We start from the raw sequence: 21,097 nt of genomic DNA, 5'->3' as shown, positions 1-21,097 counted from the left end.
TAGCCCTGCAGTAAGGGCAGCTGGAAATTCCCCACTTAAATTTTTCATATAAAATAACTTTTTGATTAGGCAGAATTTCTTGGAGGGAGAGGTGCAGTCCATTCCAGAAAATGTTCTGCTTTTGAGCAAACAGAAAAAGCTGAAGACAATATTCCTTATTTTCACTGTCACTTTTCATGAAAGAGAAGGTGAATTCCTGAAGAGCAAGGTCAGGAAGTAAATTATTGCCTTGATCTATGCCCTGGCTGCTAGGAGTTGTCATGGTGCCGCACTGGCTTTTGCCACTGCGGAATTTGGTTTGTAGACAGACAGAATTTGGTCTGCATACAGCTGGGCTGATTTCCTACTAATTTTGTTATTATATGCTAGACATGAAGTTTTTGCTCTGTAGTAACTGCTCCATCTGCCTTGAATCAGGCTCTGCAAAGGCTCAGTGAACACATCAGTGGCTTTTGTTGAGTGTTTCCACAGCTCTGTTTGTTCCTTTTAATCCTCCTTGGAAAGGCTGTTTTGTTTCTTCCTGCAGCAACAATTTGTGAGCTCTGTTTCCTTGCCTACCCAGTTGCAGTATGCTACACTTTGTGTATGTTTCTCCTCCCTCTAGCCCACTCCAGCTCTGTCCTAAACCTTCCTGCTGCACATGGTGGCAAGATGGGATCATAGAACGGTTAGGGTTGGAAGGGACCTTGAAAATCTAGTTCTATCCCTCTGCCAAGTTCCGCTAGACCAGGTTACTCCAAGCCCCATCCAGCCTGGCCTTGAACACTTCCAGAATGGCTGTTGTCCTCCAGCTGGTCACCTTTATGCCATTTAATGTTGGTGTATTTTGGTAAGCAGAAGGTGCATTAGGTCCCAAGCCAGCAATAACCTGGAGTAGCAGCGAGCTCACTGGGAAGGCTGGACTTCGCTGTGTGTACTCACAGTGGCCACATTGTATTTCAGAGACACCAGGAAGCCCATGGTCTCACTCTCCGCAGTTGGTAAGTCTGACCTGTGTGTGATGTAGACATTAAGCAATGTTATTGTTGCATGCTCCTACTGTTATTCCTTCCTCCCTTCATGCTCTGAGGCCAGGTGTGACAAAGTACAGAAGTGCCACCATGTGTGGTGGTCCTGTGTAGAAGCAGCCTGAGAGGCTCCAGTTCACAACTCCTTTTAGAGAAGCAAAATTTAGAAGAGATGTGGAGCCCCTTGAGGTTCCCAGGCATGGAGGGCAGTTGTGGTACTTGGACTTGCTGCCCTGACACTGGTGAGCAGCCACATGGAGCTTCATCCCTGCTTAACTGCCCTGCTGCACTGCTTGTCCTGGGTTGCCTGGCTGTAATTTCCTCATGTCCTTTTGTGTTTGATTGAATCAGATAAGGAACTAAACCACACCCCAGGCAGCACTGTGCCAGCCTGTCCCCACACTCACTGAGGGCTGGGTACACTAGCTGGCTGTATCTGCTTTCCTGGGGCACTTGCAATGTGCAGGGAGCACACAAGGTGCTGTCTTTGTCTGTGCTTGCTCTGGAAAGGCTCCTGTCCTGGCTGCTGGCAGGGTGAGTGTCCATCCCCTGCAATACTCCCCACTGGCAGGTGCTGTGTGTCTGTCCGCACCGGCTGGAGCTGGGACTGGGCATGGATGATGAGCAAAATGTCTTTTCCCTGAGTTACTGTCCCCAGTACTGGAGCAATCCTCACAATGTGTAACTCTAATGCTCTGCTGCTTACACCTCGTTAGGCTACACATCTGCAGCAGCTCGAAGTTCCCTCCCGGCCAGCAAACCTCTCTGTCACAGAAATGCAAAAACGTTACTGAGTCAGAGAGAAGCAGTGGTCAGTTCTGGTGTCTGGGGTGAGATTTCAATGCTGAGCCAGCCCAGCAGCCTGCTCCCCAGAAAGCTTCCTTGCTTCCTTCCTTGCTTCCTCCTGTGCCTGATGCTGTTTAATGCTGGTCCAGACGTTTGTGTACCCTTCAGTGAGTGGATCAAATCAATCAACTGGCAGTCTATTTGCAGCTTTTTATCCCCCAGAATAGCTTTTTGCCAGGTTGTCAGGATGAATCTGCTCACCATGCAGCAGGAGGTGGTAGTGGAGGTGGGGAATAGCAGCAGGCTGAGATCTGTTTAGCTTTCTCATGGATCTCACCTTTCTGATAGCTCAAAAGATTTGAAAATACTGGCAGAATAAGGATGAACAGATGCATTATGCTTACAGTATCTGAATAATCCACATTAACGAAAGCTGTGCTTTGTTTCTTATTAGAAATAACTACCCGTCTTCTGATTTGACTGATGGACATATCCATCTGAGCTAATGGATAGGAGTATTTTAATCAGATACAGCCCCTGGCTAGAAGATGTGATAAAGATCTCTAGGCATGCAGCTGGAACACTTGCTTTGCTGTCCTGAGGATACAAATGATACACTAAGGAATCAAGAGTTAATAATTTTCATACCATCCTTCATGCTGGCTTCTGGGATATCCTTCCTCTGAACTACCTTTCCTGGGCTAAGAGCAGCTCTAGGCCCAGGTCATTGGAACCACTGTGCTGTTTTCTCTTTAATTGCTTGTTTTGGCCTGTTCTGTTTGTGCTGCAGCTGGAGCTTCCCAGGTGAAGTGGAACAAGAAAAATGCCAACTGTTTAGCAACAAGCCATGATGGGGATGTCCGAATATGGGACAAAAGGGTAAGCTGAGGACTTTTTGAGCAGTTTGTACGTATTCCCACCTACACAATATGGATATTGCTCTGGTGGCTGATAAATACTGAGGAAATGTACTACTTTATCCCAAATCTCTCTTGTGGGTCAGTTTAAACTTGAGAGAATTGGGAGTCCAAGAGCCTGAAGAGAGTCTGTAGGGTAGTCTCCTTCCTCAGAATCTCTGCCCATTAACATTGTCCTTTTGATCTCATAGTACTTAACTGTTTAACTGAGTATAAAGTATCGTTTAGGGCTGCACTTGGTGACTGGAATTTGCCACACCTTCACAGGATTTTTTTTCTTCAACACTTTTGCTGAGCTATTTGCCCTTCCCCAGCAGTGGTGGTTGTTCTAACTGTCTTGCCCCTGTTAAAGTGTCTCATTTTATGCCAAAGAACTAGACCAAATTTCAGGAGTCCTGTGCTGAGAAGGACAATGTCTCTCCTTGCAGAAACCTAGCACTGCAGTGGAGTATTTGGCAGCTCATCTCTCCAAAATCCACGGTCTGGACTGGCATCCTGACAATGAGTATACACTGGCCACTTCCAGCCAGGACAACTCTGTCAGGGTAAGTGTTGCTTCTGCAATTCCTGCTAGTGAGGTGGAAGGATCATGGAGCAGATCCCCTCCTGCTGCTGCTGAAGTTTTGGGGAGTACTTGCCATTGGCAAGATCTGGACCTTTGTTGTTTGGTTTCTGGCCACCTGGTGTGTTGAGCCAGGACTGCACTTTGAGAACAGGCAGAGAGCTCATTGAAGAATGGGTGCACATATGTTTGCCACATATCTGTGGTGATTAGGGCAGTATTGAAGCTGAAAACAACTGCCTCTGCCTGTTGCTTGCCAGAAAGGAGCAGACCACACATGCCAGAAGAGCCTTTTTCCCGAAATGCAGTGTTGCCAGCCTCAAGCTGATTACAGCAACTTGAGGGGAAACATTCTTCAGCCCCTGGAGTTTCCAAACTCATGTTGAACAGGATTATCAATAAGACACTGCCTGCAAGCACTGCTGTGCAGGGCCTCCTACTTGGGGGGAAATAGTGTGCTTTGTATGTCAGCCAAATGGAGTTCATTCACATTGAGCTAAGCTCTGAGGCAAATGCAATTGATGTGTATTCTAGCAAAGCAAAAGGTTAGATTCTTCATTAGAAAATTAGCAGTAACAGCAGGGTGGGCCTGCCTCCAGCCTGGACTGGCACATTGGCTGGGAGCCTGCAGGGTACCTTGTAGCTCTGAAAGCCCAAGCAGGCTGCCTGTCTCTCTGCTCTAATTACTCAAGCTATGATCACTGTGAATATGACCCCAAGTCACTCGTTTTCTAAGGGATGCTGCCAGATGCTGATAGCTTGGTATTTGTCCTTTGGGGCTGTCTCTGCTGTTAATGAATGGGATTACTAATGATGCTGTGGGCACCCTGGCACGCTTTTTGGTCTGTTCTATCTGCAAGACACATGGAAAACTACAGCCTGAAAGTATAGCCAGCTGACTCCTGCCTTTGCTTGCTTTTCTCTTATTTGTTTTTTTTTTGTTTGTTTGTTTTTAAGTTCTGGGATTACCGTCAGCCTCGGAAATACCTCAATATTCTTCCCTGCCAGGTTCCCGTCTGGAAGGCAAGATACACGGTGAGTGAGAAACTCCTACCAGCTCCACTTGTGCTCTGAGAGGAATGCACAAAGAGACAGTAAATAAAAAACTGCCAAAGGGTTTCTCAGCAATTCTACTTGTGGACATTATTTAGTTGATTTTAAAAATCCCTCTTGGTGCCTAAAAGGCCTAGAAAAGCAGCATCCACAGTGGGGGCACTCAGGAGAAGGAGTGAATGAGCACCCAGCCATGTGAAGCTAAGGCTCTTAACATCAGTCATAACTGTTTCCTTCCCCAGAGCTCTGAATGTGGCCGGTGCTGTGCCTTGAATCTTTGATCCCCTTTACCTGTCCTGACAGTGAGAGGTGTAGGATTGGGTTCCATGTTCCTCTGAGCATTATGACCCTGAGGAGCTGCTGGGGCTCAGTCCCTGAGGTGGCAGTTCTTGCAGCTCCAGGCAGATTGCAGTAGGGATCCCCAGTGAAAAGTCTTTTCATGGTGAAATCCCTCCAGCCTCACAGCTGAAATGTGAGGAAGCAGCAGAAGGAAATAATTCTTCTGAAGTGGGCTGCATTGAGTGTCTCAGTGTACTACATCTTACCCCTTGAAAGACAGTGGTTTTGCACAGGAATTGCCTTGGACCGTCCCAGGTTTTGGCCTTATTCTGTTTTGTGCTGAGCTCATTTAGCCCTCTCATTTGTGTTGGTGGGAAAAGGGGAAAATGAGAGTGTAAAAAGAGCAGCATGGGAGCATAACTCTCCCTGGCTAACTGGTAGGGTGTTTCTCTCTCAAGCCATTCAGCAATGGGCTGGTGACAGTGATGGTCCCCCAACTCCGCCGGGAAAACAGTCTCCTCCTCTGGAATGTCTTTGACCTGAACACGCCTGTGCACACTTTTGTGGGACATGATGATGTGGTGCTGGAGTTTCAGTGGAGGAAGCAGAAAGAGGGTGAGTTCAGGGCTGAATGTGCTCTCTTCCCTGCAGTGTGGCTGTCAGCTAACCAAGGGTGTAGAGACCAGGCTCGTGGTTGCAATGCTGTTGCTGTTTGACTCTTGCCTTTCCTTGGAGTAGCTCCAGCCCACCTTCCTGCCCCCCTCAAACTACAGCTGTTCTGTACTGGTTTTATGGCAGTGCCCACAGAAGCACTGCCTTGTTTCCATGCTAACAAAGCAAATCTGTCAAATGCTGAGTGGGTCAGTGGCGACTCTCATTGCTTCCACTCTCCTGGGAGTCTCTTTTTAAATGAATCTTTCAGAATAAACTGTGCAAATTATTAGATAGGTGCACAAGTGCAGGCACCCTGTCCCTGCTCAGAGCTCTGCAGGCTGACCAGTTAACTCCTCACATCATGGCCTGGATTAGCAGCCTCCAGAATATCCCAGACCACAGACCCAGCAAGCCCACATTATTTGTGTACTGGCCAAGGCAAGGGAGGAATAATATGGGATAGAGAGTCTGCTGTTAGAGTTCAGTCCTGACTAAATTTTCCAGTGTAAGCGGCTAAGAATAGGAGATTCCATACCAGAGGTTGCATAACCACACAGAACACAGCTTTGTTTCCAGCACCTCAGCTGCCACTGACAGAATGTGCACGTCTGGTTTTGGTGTCACTTGTGCTACAGCTTAGCAGTGCTTTATAAAAGTGCTGGTCCAGCCCTCTGCCACCAGCTGCTGGGGCCATTCAGCTAAGTCACCTCCTTCTCCATAGCTTGATTTTTCTCTTTCAAAAAGGAGAGTTATGGAGAACTGTTTTTGGATCTGGAGGCACAGTCTAAGACAATTTGTGAATGAACACTGAAGCTGGCTTGAGCCACAGTTGGTTGTCTTAGCTGAGTTAATAGATACATACCTGGGGCTGGCCGTCTTGCTTGTCTCAAGCAACATAAATCAATCACACAAACATTCCAAGTCTGCTTCAGAGTGGAGACAACAAAGATAGCACAAATTTCCTTGCACAGTTTGTTGTGCTGTATTTAGACAGCCCCTGTGCCTCAGCAGAGGGGTGTAGGAAACAGCTGTGCAGCAGCAAATTCTTAAGCATAGCAGCTGTTTGACAAGGGAAACTTAAAACTCTATCACAAGACCTAAACATGGACATAAATAGGTCTGTGTATCTCTGCCTGTTGATAGATAGTATGTAGTTTGATCTATTTCCTTATGACCTGAACTTGGCATCAACCAACTCTTTCAGAAGCAAAAAGAGGGAGGGCAGAACCACCTTCCCTTAGCTTAGAAATGTTTTAAAACATCTGCCTCTCAAAACTGATTTGATGAACTAAAAGATATTCTCACTTTACAGTTATAGTTGAGAAATATTTATTTTTATAGTACTATTTCTTCTATTGAAATAAATGTTTTTGTGAATCTTGTTCATTCCTAGTTGGAAAACTTGCATCACATTCATTATAATTTGTGCTTTTGGCTTGTAAATCACAGTCTGTTTAGTGATGTGGTAACTGTGGTGTGGGGAGGCACAAAGGCTGATGTACCTGAGTCAGTTCCAAGCAGAAAAAGACTCACTTTGACTTACAGTTTAGTGCCTTATCATTTGGATGTGTCTGTTGGCTTGTTTGACTCTGTTTACACTAAACACAAGGCTGAGATAGTCTCTCTTTTCCAGGGGGGTCTCTAATTGTTTGTGTCCTCTTTAGGCTCTAAAGATTACCAGCTGGTTACGTGGTCCCGAGATCAGACCCTGCGGATGTGGCGGATTGACTCGCAGCTGCAGAGGGTATGTGAACACTTTGGCTCTTGTGCATTAAACAGTTTTCTTACAGGCTGGATTCACCTCCCTTTCCTTGCACTCCCAGTCACGCCTCTGATATCCTAGAGCTGCAGACACACCCAGAAACATCCCCAGGGAGACCTGTGATGGAGCTTCTCTTCGAGTCTGTGTCTCAAAAGCTGCTGTGGAAGTGCAAGGCTGCTTAGTTGTCTAATAGCAAGCGCAGAAGTTGTTTAGGGAAGGTAGAGGTCACTTTCTGCCTGCATTGCCTCTGAAGATGCCACCTCCATGGCTTCAAGACTGTGTTTCTTGGTATTTGAGGCACCAGCTAAGTGTAGGGATTGTGCCCTCCACTCCCTCCTCTTGTGTCAGTCGCCTCTAAGCCTGGGTTGGGTAGTGTGAGTGGATCTACAGCAGTTACAGATTCTGATGCAATTACTGGAACAGCTATGCTGGCTCATACCAGAGGTTCATATGGCCACAGTATGTGGCCTGTCACAGTATGTGACAGGCCACGTGGCCCTGTCACATCTTCAGCTGATATCTTGGGAGGGGGTAAGAATGAGGCAGGCATGGAGTAGTGTTTCTCTCCAATGCCCTGTCAGCCTCCTGGAGTTTGCAGCTTAGGAGCTCATGGAGTCTGGTGTCTTTGTATTTGATAGAGCTAGATGAGTTTTACTTCCATAGGCTTGTTCTGTTTTTTCTTGGATCTGTGTAAAGTTTTGTTACTTTAAACATCATATCAACAAGGAGTTTCATGGCTTTTCTGCATGTTGTGTGAAAAACCGGCTCATTCTTTTATTTTGCAATTTGATTTCATTCCATTGAAGATGAAGGGAGCCATATTCTCTCTGCTACTGATGACTCTGTAGACCTCCATCATATATATCCCTCCTCAGCTGCCTCCGTTTTCAAGTCAAAAGGTCTTGATTTAATTCATCCTTTGTGCTTTGATTTTCCTTTTGCCTTTCATGACCCTTTTTCAGTTCTATTATATACCTTTGGAGATGGGAATCTGAGCTTTGTTCTTTCCAAAGAATTCTCAGTACTCAGTTTAGGTTTTAAATTGTTTGGCATAATTCCGTGAAATTGTCAGCTTAGTCTGGCCTCTACATCTTGTTCCCTCAGTCAGCTTGAATTTGCCATTTTTTCCCCAATGTGTGTTGCTTTATATTTATCCAAGCCAAAGTTCATCTTTCATTTTAATACAGTTACTCTTGTAAGGTCCTTCTATGATTGTTTGCCATCAGCCACACTTGTTTCTGCCCTGAAAAACCCAGTGGCATCAGCAAACCTGGTCATGTCGCTATTCACCTCCTGTTCCAGGTTTTTAATGAATATGTTGAGAAGCATGTGTCCCAGCACAGATCCTGTAGGAGTCCTGCAGGTCTGTAACAAACTTTCTCTGTGAAAAATGACCCTTTACTCCTACCTGATATATTTGTGAACATTTGATTTCCTTCCTGTCTTTAAATCAATTGTTCGTTCATGCCAGAGTCTTTATTTTTCCTCTTCTGGCTCCCACTCTGTTGTCCTTGTCTTTGTCTGGATCAAACTACACACGTGATGGCATGTGCTGGTGACCAATGCTGTAATTTGCTACATCACACCCTTATCCTTTCTCTTCCGTTCATCTTCCCAGTTTTCCTGTGCTGAACTTGAAATAGTCTCATTTTGCTACAGGACTTAGAACAATAGGCCCCCAAGTATGTACTTGGGTCTCTGGATCCTACTGGAGTATAAATATGAAATGCAGAAAGTGTGCTACTATTAAATTTGATCTAAAAAATTAGACTAGTTTTAACAAATTAATTCAAGGAATTAGTCATATCAGTTTTAGTTTTGACTAAAGGTAGACCTCTATTACTTAGACTGGCCCTGTCAATTAAGTGGCTTTTAAGTGAACAGGAGATTTGGCCTGGCTGTCTGAGGTGACAGAGTTGAGGATGCTGGAAAGTAGAAGATCACTTGTCTTTGTCACAGAAACAATGCAGTCTTAGTCATGACTGTGCGTGGACAGACCTACCTTGCAAATCCATCTGTTTGGAGAAGTGAGTTGTTTAGTGGTGGCTCTTCCCACAGCTTGAATTCTGTTGTGCAGCATGTGGGTGTGTTTGTTCTTTTCAGCTCTGTGCTAATGATATCCTGGATGGAGTCGAGGACCTCATTGATGGCATTTCTCATCTGCCAGAGCCAGACAAGACCCTTCACCCCCAGGACACGGAGCCCCAGCATAACTCTGGACATGGGGATGAGGAAGGTGAGAGAAGTGATGGCTTGTGGAACCTCAAACACCAGCATCTTTGTGTTGGAAAGAAGCTATATCTTGGCGTAAGAAAATATCATAGGCAAAGCACAACCTGCTGCTGTTTCAAAGGTTAATGGATTTCTCATCAGAGAGGAGGAAAAACACAAGGGGTTCCTTGGGATGGTCCTCCCAAGTTTTTTCTCTTCTAACGCAGTGATTCTAGCTGTGAAATGAAACTCTTCCTTGTCATGATTTTCATTTCATTGCATTCTCTTTAGGTTGTAGTTGTACCTTGTTGCAAAAAACAAGGCAATCAGAAAGTAAATTCTGCCTTTTAAGAAGGTAGATTAGTTTAAGCCAAGAGATGAAGAAGAAGGAAACTGGTGTGGTTTTCCTTGTGTCCAAAGGGAATGAATATGGCTTTTCTGTAGCAGGGTAGGTTTTGCTGCAAATAACACAACAAGCAAATCCCTAGGTAGGAATTTCAGCTCTTTCCAGCCAAAAAGCTGTTGTGGACTGTTGATGTCTCACCCTGGGGGTGGCTGCATTTCAGCTGCAGACAAAGCCTCCATGTTATGTTAGTAAAGCACGTTGGGGGATCTTTGAAGAGAACAGCACTCTGCAGGTGAATGAGAGAGCCCCCAGCTGTGCCTTCGCTGCACAGCTCTCTCTGCTGCTTACAGAGGAGCTTTAGGAATCTGTACAAATGCATGGCTTTGGAGGATTAAAAACTAATTGGAAGGGAATGGGAGGAGAAGACAAAGGGAGGGTACTGCCCATACTGGGAACCTCAGAGATGGCTTTTCAGTAAGCTGTGTGGTGTCTTGAGCTAGAAATAATTATCTTCCCTGAGAGCCACTGATCTTCCGTTAATCTCCTTTTCAGCTCCCTTTTCTGGAGTATATCTGAGCGCTGTAATAAAATTGCAAACAAGAATGATTGGCTAAGCATCCTACCTATCCGATCCAGCAACCCATTGGGCAGCAGTAATAGCAGATATTTGTCCCAGCAGCAAAGTCAGTAACTTTTAGGTGAATGGCTGTAAAAGGTCAACTTTTTTGCATTTTTTTTCTTTCTTTTTTTTTTTTTTTTGCTAGGAATAGTCTGTGCAATGTGGTATTGTAAGTGTGAGAATGACAGCTGAAAAATCAGGACTTCCCTTCTGTTCTTGGAACCATCATAAAAAAATATATTTTGCCTTCTTTAGAAGTGATGCCACGGCAAAATGACCTAATGGGGCTACATAGCAAGAAACAAGGCAAAAGCCAGGCACAGCCACAGGCAGCAACCAATTCTTCTCAAGCTCAGTGAAGTTTGTTATCTTAACCATAATCCTTGGTGTCCTGCAGCGCTTGTCTGGCTGTTTAAATGTGTTCTGGCCCTCAGGGGTTATTGTCCTCCTGAAAAGTGTTGGAACTGGAGAATTAGACCCGGTATTTTGATGAGTCTTTAAGGGCTGTTAAAGCACTAGAGTGCTTTGCAACATTAAATGCAATCGGCTGCTACAAATGAATTAAGCCTCTATTAGGGCCAGAAACACTCTCTGCTCTCTCTCAAAGCATTGTTATGCTTTGGAAGCTTTCCCTGAAAGTCAGGAGAGGTGGAGTGTTAGTCCCGAAGACCAGAGCTCCTCCTGGAGACTGCTTTGGCTGCAGTTCTTTCCTGCTGAACTGAGACACTCCAGTTCAGTTGGTTGTTACTCTGGTAGCACTGTGCAGGGAAGAAAAAGGGTCTCAGGTGAGAAGAGAAGGACCATTTAGGACTGTACAGAGTACAGGCAGGTTCTGTAACCTTCCTGGGAACACTGTGTGCAGACAGGTTTGGTTTTCTGAAGAGAAGGGTCAGAAACATGCCTCTAAACAGCAGCTGAAGCCCTCCAGCTCACAGGTTTTGCCAGGTAAAACTCATACCTCCATGTGTCAGAAAAGCAGAGGAAAACAGAGGTCTTGGCTGCCTCCTGACATCATATGAAAAAGTCTGACTGTTACAGCTTGTCTCAACCTGTTTTCCATCCTTCCTGTCAGCCTTAAAAGAAGATTTCCTGAATGACCCCCTGGTGGGAAAGAAAACGGACCAACTGGGGCTGCCTCAAACACTGCAGCAGGAGTTTTCTCTGATCAACGTGCAGATCCGAAATGTCAATGTGGAGGTACAGCTTCCTTTTGCTCGTGTGTTAGGAGGGGATGTGGGCAGGCTGGCTTACTGGAGCCTTTAGAGGGGAACCTTCTTTGCTGCAGTGACTGCTGTCTGTAAACAAGTTTTATTTTGAGCTATAGAGATCCTCTTGGCCAGGGCTAGTAAGAAAGAGGATAATCCCAGACACTGGTGTGAGATAAATGCTACAGCACAATAAGTACACTGGCTGATCTTGAGAAGGCCGGATGGGTGTTTTCCTCTCTGCCTGGACTGCAGAGTGGAAGGTGACTTGTTCCATGCAGTTGATTGCATTTCCACAGGTTCTGAACCCCATCTGCTGAGCCCTCCCCATCTTGATCTCTGTCCCTCAGTTTTGGCCTCTCCTTTGCACTCCAAACGCTCCTCTGTGTGTGGAAGCTGGCTGGATGCACAGCACTGAACTGGGCTGGGAGGCTTGGAGCAGCTTCCTGTCTCCTTTCCCCACCCCTGTGGTTTCACAGCTCATGGCATGATCCTGATGAAGTCTTCTGAAATAGTGGTGCAGGATTTTAGAAGGTGTCTGTTACTGCTGTACTGGGCCCAGAGCTCTCCATGGCCAAGTGAGGTGGGCTTGGGTGCAGTAGCTGTTGGGAGGAGAGCCTGGCTCTTGATGCTGCCTGGGCTGGCCATGGTCTCCAGATGCTGGGATTCTGGAATGTCAGCCTGCTGGTGTGAGCTGAGTCCAACCCCATCTGCCTGGGGCTTTTTGCTGTCACTGTGTTTCCTGTCCTTGAGAACAGCATGACTTCATCTTACGGGTGTGCAGAGGAATCAGTCCCTCAGTGTGAATTTAAGCCACTGTAAGTTTAAAAGTCCTGGGAGATCTAACTAGAGAGCAATTGCTTTTACTCACAGATGGATGCAGTGAGTCGCAGCTGTACGGTGTCGGTGCACTGCGGCAACCACAGAGTCAGGATGCTGGTGATGTTCCCTGTCCAGTATCCCAATAATGCTGCACCGTCCTTCCAGTTCATCAACCCAACCTCGATCACAGCTTCCATGAAGGCAAAGCTGCTGAAGGTATGTGAGGAGTATAAAGCATCTTTATAACTGTAAAATTATTGATACTTGATATCTGGATTTTACTGATACAACCAAACATCAGACCTTGCTGAAGACATACCACAGGTCATGCTGATAAATCATGAAGCCCATAGCATGAGGTTTCTGTTGATGTTGTCGTGCAGTATTTGCCTTTTTCCATTGCCTGTTTTTAAACTTGTGTTCTTCATTGCTGCTGGGTTCCAGTGTCATATGTATAGCCTGAGGATCCCTAACATCCTTCTCCATATGCAGTTGCCCTCAACCCAGTAATAGACAAAATGACCAGCTTAGCTTCCAGCCGCAGAATGATACTATTTTTGAGCTGAGATGTTGCTTCCTGCTCTGCTACATGAGCTGCTTTAAAAATTAGGGGACTTTTTTTTACACAGGCCTGGCTAATTAAGACCAGGTGTTTGATCATCTGGTGTAGCAAATCGTATTTCTAATGAAATCCCTTCCCCAGCAACACACTGATGGATCATTTGGGTTCCTCCCTGAAAAAAAATTGATCCAGTTTGCCACAAACTGGTATGAAATACATGGGCCACGGTAATATTGAAACTTAAATACTGGCTCAGCATGCTGCTAGGTGAGCCTCAGTGCTCTGATCAAAGCTCACAGCCATTCCTCAGAGCAGATGGCATACCAGTGGCTCCAGTGGACATTAGGGTATGTCTGTGGCATCTTCAGATCCTGGCATCTAAGCTGCTCTGCAGACAAAAAGGATGTGGACAAAGTGTGGAGGTAACCATGAATCAATTTGCATCTTGTATGTATTCCAGATACTGAAAGACACTTCTCTGCAGAAAGTGAAGCGGAACCAGAGCTGCTTGGAGCCTTGCCTGCGTCAGCTGGTCTCCTGGCTGGAGTCTGTCGTGGTATGGAGAACTGCGTGGGCTCTCTGCCCTAGTTTGTTGTCTTTTCCCATGTCCCACACTTCTGATTCTGCAGTGAGAGTCTGGCCTCGTTAGATGTGTAAATAGACCCCTGTGACTTGCCATTAAATTTGTGTGAGCTCTTCTGGTTAATGTTGAAGAGAGCTGGGCAGATGATTAGATGTGTTTTGTTTTCTGCAAATGAGACCCTGAAGGTTTGCTGCTATGAGGAACTCTGATATCCGGGTTACCAGGAGTGACTTGGGGTTGGAGCATCTTGGTGGTGCATGGTAGCTTCCCCACCCAGAATATATCTCACTGACTGCCAGGACATGGTTATGACCTGTGAGAGAAGATAAGAGGCCTCAGGTTGTTGATGGATTCATTCTTGTCTGAAAGGCAGTGGCAGATGTCTCTACCTCCTCAGTTTTAGTCAAAGATCCTGCTAGTCCTATTCTAGGGTTTTTGTTTTCTTCCCTGACAAAAAAGCCCCAAACTGTGAAATTCTGGCTTTTTTCTGCAGCCTTGTGCTGAGGTTTTATAGGGATGATACTGCAGATAAATCCAAGTCACACTCTGCTCTTAGCTGAGAGATCTGTGATACCTACTCAGCACCCCAGTGTCAGGTATTAGGTCTTTGTGTGGGTGAAGTGTACTGGAGTGGGTGTTTTTAGCATTCAGGAAAAGATTGGAGAGTCTCCTCAGGTTTCTTATCTGAGAGTTTTTGTTTATTCATCACAAATAAAGGGCTAAGGGTTTTTTTCTGTAAAGGCTTAATTCTGCTTGGTTTCAGCAGTAATACTGTAAGAGTGGGAACTTTCTCTGCTGTATGGATATCTGATTACTCAAGCAAGGCACCACTGCTTTCAAAGAATTCCTTTAGACCGACATTGTAATATTCTTTATCCAAATAAATGCAGAGTTCTGCCAAAATTCCTATGGATAGGCCTGAGGTCCCCCAGTATTTCACACCACTTGCTTTCCTCACCTGAAGACTCCCAACCTGCGTTTGACACCCACAGTTGTGTGGTATTCCCACTCAAGGAGATTTTGTGCATCACTGAGGTATCATGTTCAGCTCAGCTTGCTGTCTTGAGAGTCATATCTATGAGTCTGAAGGTCAGATTTTCTGTAGAGTTTCCTCCGGTTTCTCCCCAAGTTAAACTCTGCATTTCAGCATGGCTGTGGTGGCAGAGAAATCTCTAGACAAGCAGCCAGAGAAGCTTTTTCCTCAAAGGCAAATGTGCCTGCAAGTGCCTTTGCCATTGAAGCAGTAACTGTGGTCTGAGCTTGGTCTGTTCTCCCTCAAAGGATGAGCACCTCCTGTGAGGCTGCTTGGCACTGCCATGTCCGGTGCTCCAGCTGGATTTCTTTCCTGTGGCAGCAGGAGTGTGACCTTGGGTAACTTCTGTTTCAGAACCAAGAGGACAGCACGTCCAGCAATCCCTACGCTTTGTCCAACTCCGTAACACCCCCCTTGCCCACGTTCGCCCGGGTCTCCAATGCCTATGGCTCCTACCAGGACTCTAACATCCCATTTCCACGGACCTCTGGAGCCAGGTTCTGTGGTGCAGGTCAGCCCTGTCACTGATACGTTACAACAGCCGCCTGGGGAATGGTCCTTTTAATGTCTTGGGGAACACTTGCCTCTGAACGAGACAAGGCTTTGGTCACTGCTGTGCAGGGAGTAAGGAATGATGTTAAAGTAGTGATATTGTGGTAAATCTATAGATGAGACTGGTTAGCAACTGTTTGCAGTTGGTGTTGCATGCGGGGCTTTAGGGTTTGGAAATGCAGGGCTAGCTGAAAAGGTAACCTTTGGCTTGTGGCATGCCAGAGGCATTGACAGATTTCTTTTTATAGAACACTGAGAATAGCTGTTTTCCTTGCCTAGTTCTCTCCTACCAGCATCACATGACTGGGTGTATTCTGGCGCTCAGTCTTCACAAAATTCCTGTGATTTGGGGTTGAATTTACCCCTTGCTGAAACCATATTCATGTTACTAACCACTCTTTTCTCATTTTGCACTCTTTCTGTGGTCCAAAATAGCTTTCCCAAGGTCATTAAGAAACATCTCCTAAATGGGAGGTGGGGTACAATCACATCCAGGTTTCCAGGAGAGCATATAGAGGGTAAACATCATTAAAAACCAGGTTTTAGATCTGAGTGAGAGCTGTTAAGTTTCACTGTGCTGTTTCAGAGGCACACATGCCTTCTCTGGACCTGACTGGCATCCCAGTTTGAGCACGTTTTGAAAGCTGCTTTCCATACGGGCCTCACTGAATTCCCAAGCAAAAGTAAAACAGAATAATATTGCATTGAATGGTCTTAGTGAAACCTGCTAAGTCCTGAAATTCTTGCAAGAGTGGGTGGCTGAGGACACTTGAGGTGCTAACAAACGGGTAAGGCTTGTGAGAGAGTGCTTTGGAGTTGCCTTCAGTTGTTTGGGGCTCTCCTGTTGAAGAAGAGAGTTGTACAAGCTGCAGTGGTTTCTCTGCTTTGCCAAACATCACTTCACCTCTGGAGTAACAGTGCATGGCAAGTTCTGGTGGAGAGTTAAAACATAAGCATGTGTTTGGTCATTTTCTTTTCCCTGTTTTTTCTCTACGAGCTGTAAGCCACTTGCAATGGTGCTTTTGAGAGAAACATCTCAAAAAACCCATGCTTTGTAGTGGGTTTGCAGGGAGTGGATTGGGTTGAGAGAATGTGGTTGTCTGCTTTTAGTTTAAAATCACTAAAGGTGGTGGATAAGAGCCGAGCCTCTTGCCTCTGATACATGGGGAAATCTGGTCATTTAAGTTGAACCACCCCTGAGTAATCTACTCCTTGTTGCATGATCTTTATGCCTTGCCCTATCTCTTCAGGGTACCTGGTGTATTTCACGAGACCCATGACCATGCACCGAGCCGTGTCCCCAATGGAGCCCACACCCAGGTGAGTGCCCCTTGTGGTGTTTGAGGTGTGCTGCTGCCATGGGCAGGAAGGTGGGAAAACACCAGGTCCTACACTGGGGCTACTCCCCTCTAGTGTTAGCTGTGCCCTCAGCACAGAGAGCCTGGGCCCTTACACCAGTGGGCCTCAGCAGAGACTCCTTTTGAGACAGTGGAACCATTGCTGGCAGCTTGGGTTAGTGGAGATGTCAGTGTAAGCCTGCAGGATATTTTGGTGGGAAAAGCCCCTGAAAGTGTTTTCCATTTTTTCCAGGTCTCTGTCTGCTTTATCAGCTTACCATAGTGGCCTCATTACTCCGATGAAGATCCGCACGGAGACTCCAGGCAACTTGCGTTTGTACAGTGGGAGCCCAACACGCAGCGAGAAGGAGCAGGTCTCCATCAGCTCCTTCTACTACAAAGAGAGGGTAAGTACCAGACCAAAACACTGCTCCTAGCACTTCAGTTTTCATGGTCTGTTTTCATTTTGCATTGCTAGTAATGGAAGCTTTATATTCCTCTCAAAAAGACATCTTTTTACAGGCAGCTCTGTCAGATGGATTTATCTCCTATTAGGAGCTTCTTTACTGATCCCCTCTAGCATTTGACCTGCTTATTTTGAGGTTTCTCTATGCTGACCATCAGAGTTTCCTTCAGTGCATTACACTGTCACCCTTTGCATTATGTGGAGTTAAAAATCTCACCTTTTAAGAAGCTGTAGTTTTCAGATAAGTACATGTAGGCGCCTCTTGCTCTTCTGGGTACTCCCTGTTATCTATAAATGCAAAGGGTTGTGGCTCTCTGCAGCTTACTGCCAACTTCTCCTGGACTATGGGATGTAGTAGGTTATTTCTATTTCAGGTGTCTCTTTCAGGAATATGTGGTCCTTTGGACCTTTTGTTTTTTTAAACAAAAATAATTTCTGCATGATTTTATGAAGATCTTCCGATCCACCTACTTCTGGTTTAGTTGCAGGTTTTGCTGTTGTTCCTGTTTACAAGCAGGGCTTTGGAGAAGAAGAGTGGGGTTGTTTCCTTGTGGGACGTAGTGGTGAGGAAGACCTGTTGTAATTGTAGGGTGGCCTCAGGGTAATTGTGAAGTAGCTATGAGGGCCTAATGTGCCTGGAACAGATGCTGTGGGAGCAATAGGCTGAGCAGGTTGTTGGAAACAAACTGCTTCAGCAGGGGGTGAAGTGGCTTGCAAAAATGCAGTAAGCTTCCACTGAGGGCCTCAGAAGTTGGAGCATTTGGGTAGTTCGTTCACTGTCCACGCAGAGGACATGAATCTGCTGCAGCACTGAGGAGCTTCCAGGTACCCCAGGGAAAGCCAAAAGCTGTCTGCATTCTGCTGGCAGAGGAGTTTGGGAACTTGTGTTCCAGTAGCAGAGGAAGTCAGAGCCTTGAACACTCATCCTTCCTGGGCACCGAAAAAATCTGGTTTTTCTGGTGGTGCTGGACATGACAGGCAACCCTGTTTCTGGGACTGTATCCTGCTTACATGTCATTACACCTCCCAGCTGTGAGGAGAACCCCAGTCCCCAGTGCAAGTTCTGCTTCCATACAGACCCCAGAAGACTCTGTGTCCCCATTCTGGCTTTTTTTTCCCCGCACAAACTTTGGTTTTTTTATGAAAAAAGAAAAGTGCTTCCTGGTACAAGAATTACAGCCTAGTCTTTGTAGGAGAGTTTATTTAAAGAGCTACCTCTGTCCTCTGCAGCGGGCTTGTCTCCGACACACAGCCTCTCTAAGATGACAGACAAGGCTAAAAATAACATGTGAAAGCAGCTTGGTGCAATTTCATGTGACCTGTCTCCCCAGCCCTTGTATTGATGGCGACAAGATTTTTGTCACAGGGAAAAAAAATCAAGAGAACAAAGCATGTGTGCAGCCATGTCTGCTGCAAGCCAGGGGAAATTCCTGTGTTCCCCTTGCTCCTGCTGAGCTATCTCCTCGCATGCTGGAATAAATGTAAGAACCCTAGCAGGGAGCTAGTTCAAATGTTCTTTCAGATGAAATTGTCTTTAAAAAAAAACCCCAAGAAGCTTGTATCTCCCTTCAGTAGAAGTTTTCTAATTCTTCAGGAGTTGATGTCATGGTCTCTGTTAGATCAATGCTACATATTTTTATGTCATTTCATTGTGAGTGTTTAAAAAAAAAACAGACTCTGACTTTAGTTAACTCATTGCTCTGAAGCTTGGATTTTATGTTTCCATTAAATAAAAGTTAAAATTTTGTGTGTCAAACTCTGATGTTTGACAACTTCAGCCCCAAAACTGAATTTATCAGCGAAGTATTTAAATACCATGTAGCAACCACTGGAATCACTACCATTAACAAACAAATGGAATTTGCCCATTGCTAGACAGGAAAGATGTCATGTTCCCATAAAGACAGGGGAGTTGCTGATTCTGGCAGAGAGCTCCTTAGAAAGTCAAAATGAAACTAAATCTGCTGCTGAGCGTTTCTGTGCTCATTTAAATATGCATATATATATATATATACACACACATACATATATATATATCTTTCTCACTTTTTATTCACACATGCACACTTCTCCTTTCTTCCTCCCTCAATTTCACTCCTCAAAAAAAACCCACTGAAGAGCAGCAGAAAGGAGGAGCTTTATCTATACCGTGGCAGTGCCGTCAGTGTTTTGAACCTGGGCGTCTCTTAAAGGTGTCATGGAGTTGTTTTTTCTCCCTGCAGTTAAAGGGTTGTGCCAGTGGGGATCTGGGGACAGCTCAGCGTTGCTGTACATGGGGATGGTGACGGTGGTGTTCTTATCCTTCCCATCAGGGAACTGGTGGGGGGACTGAGCTTGATTTTGCTGCTTTTCCACTGTACTGATTTTCCTTTAACTAACCCTTTTCTTCTTCTCTGTGAGGCCTGCTGGAGGAATCTGTAGCACACGGCTGCAGCCTTCTCCTCTCTCTTTCCATGGGGTCCAGCAGCCAGCCTTGGCTCCCTGGCTGCAGGGCTCTCCCAGCAGTGAGATGCAAGGGGATGTAGAGGCTGAAGGCATGGCTGATGGTCCTGGCTGTCTATCATCAGCTGAAAATAAATGCAAAATACGCTGTGCATGACCCAAATAGCCCTTTTTATTGTGTTGACTCTTACAGATCTATACACAGAAATCTTTATTCAAGTGAGTGTTCAGTAACGTGCTTTGAAAGATTCCATTTGTTGTTGCTATAATACTGGGTTGAGCGCCTACCGAAGTGTCTTCAACTTCCTAATGAAAGCCTACCTTGGAGCCTATTCTAAATAGTCAATCAGTGAATTTGATTGCTCACTCAATCTGAATGAGTTTCTCAACCCATTATGCCAATTAGCACATGGCCCTGCCAAGTAGCAATGTCTCTACATCCCTTCTAATATCCTGGTGTATGTCTTTTACTGTTTAAAACGAAAGTGAACAGTTATAGCAGGTTCCAGTGAATGAAGTTCTGGAGGATGCTGGATGTTAAATAGAATCTGAGTACACAGGAGTGCTTATTTAGCTCCCTGCAGATATCTGTGCCATGGCACTGGACAGCTGTGTTAAAAATTATGCAGTTTACACTTAGCTGCCTTCCTCTTCAGGCAAGAGGAGTAAAGCTGTTTGGAGTTTAGACATGTGGGACACTTGGGTGTTGTCTCTGCTCAATTAATGGTACGAACAGTCACACAAAGCAGTTCAGTGCTTCTTGCAGTAATACAGCTCTGTGTGGAAGACTTTATTCAGATTTATGTTTGCCAAAGTCTTCCATAGAGGCTGGTGTGGGGCACAGACACAGCAGCCCTTGCTCTGCCAGAGCCATAGGTAGTGCTGTGTAGTATAATTGTGTGAGGATGAAAGTGGGGATCATGGTTTGCAACTGTTCTTTGTGTACCAGAACCACTGGGAACAGTATCTTTTACTCTGCTGGTTCAGGGCACTTTTCATTTCAGTTTATTTACCTTTGTCTTTAATTTTCTTGGTGTCTTTCTTCCCTTTTCCTGGGTATAATGTTTTCGCGTACAGATGTCTCCTCGCTCTGCCCGGCGACGTTGGTCCATACAAGCAATTAACGACTTCCCGGTACTGTGTGCTGTGCTAATTCTGTCCTTGATATGACCCTGTCTTCTGCCCAAGGGCCCAAGAATAAAATGCCACCTGCCTGCCTTTGAGTAACCTGCACAGAGCTGGGGGACTCGCACTCCACACAGGGCCTAGGGCTTCACAAGAGCAGATGCACGTGTAAGTGGGCAGGAGCAGACAGTAGTTTGCAGGGTGCAATTACTGACCTACAAGATGCCTGTTTCACCTGACCTTGTGGTCAGGAAAGGATGCCAAGGGGTAATTTGAAGTGTAAGAAAAGATCTGAAAAACCGTGCACTGTAGAGGAGCTGAGTGATTATTATACATCATCAACCAGCTGATAAGACTGGCATCAGGGCATCTCATTTTTGAAGAGATGACGCCTTGCTGGAGAGGGAGGGAAGACCACTGAAGAACTGTGGAAGAAACAAATTGGTTGAGTTCCTGACAACAATCTGTTGTCTCATTAAAATGAGCTGCCACTTCTCAGTGCAATCCACCACACAGTCTTATTTCCTGGACCAATAAATAGAATTTCTCTTAACTTGTTATCTTCTTCCAGCCCTTGGAATTGCACCACCCTGTATTCATTTAGAGTGGTTGCACTTCAGCCACCCTGGTAGGTACTCCCTCCTCCTGGCATCTGACCTTCCAAGTCTGCTTTGACAGTTGTTTTCTGTTAGTCAGGTCCACGTGCCCCTCAAGCTCGAATATCATTCATGAACATCTTGATGATACCAGGATTGCTCAAGCTGTGCTATACAT

The 21,097-nt window shown here is 45.6% G+C and overlaps 1 protein-coding gene across 2 annotated transcripts in view; it reads left to right on the top strand.

The window, feature by feature from the left end:
* The window catches only part of WDR59 (WD repeat domain 59), a 48,745-nt gene that overhangs the window by 12,217 nt on the left and 15,431 nt on the right, over positions 1-21,097 (top strand). Inside the window, exons 6-19 of one of the 2 annotated variants that reach the window (XM_085071726.1) lie at positions 943-980; positions 2,584-2,672; positions 3,139-3,255; positions 4,230-4,307; positions 5,063-5,219; positions 6,923-7,002; positions 9,124-9,256; positions 11,269-11,393; positions 12,275-12,439; positions 13,246-13,341; positions 14,756-14,912; positions 16,204-16,273; positions 16,544-16,697; positions 20,276-20,332. In XM_085071726.1, coding sequence (XP_084927852.1) covers positions 943-980; positions 2,584-2,672; positions 3,139-3,255; positions 4,230-4,307; positions 5,063-5,219; positions 6,923-7,002; positions 9,124-9,256; positions 11,269-11,393; positions 12,275-12,439; positions 13,246-13,341; positions 14,756-14,912; positions 16,204-16,273; positions 16,544-16,697; positions 20,276-20,332 — 1,516 coding nt within the window. The remainder of the gene's footprint in view (positions 1-942; positions 981-2,583; positions 2,673-3,138; positions 3,256-4,229; positions 4,308-5,062; positions 5,220-6,922; positions 7,003-9,123; positions 9,257-11,268; positions 11,394-12,274; positions 12,440-13,245; positions 13,342-14,755; positions 14,913-16,203; positions 16,274-16,543; positions 16,698-20,275; positions 20,333-21,097) is intronic. The other variant, XM_085071727.1, reaches the window with a different exon arrangement.

This window comes from Lichenostomus cassidix, chromosome 11 (genome assembly GCF_008360975.1).
Source record: "Lichenostomus cassidix isolate B80296 chromosome 11, HeHo_3.0, whole genome shotgun sequence".
Classification (NCBI taxonomy): domain Eukaryota; kingdom Metazoa; phylum Chordata; class Aves; order Passeriformes; family Meliphagidae; genus Lichenostomus; species Lichenostomus cassidix.
Note: the sequence above shows the minus strand (reverse complement) of the source record. Positions and strands in the feature narration are given on the sequence as shown.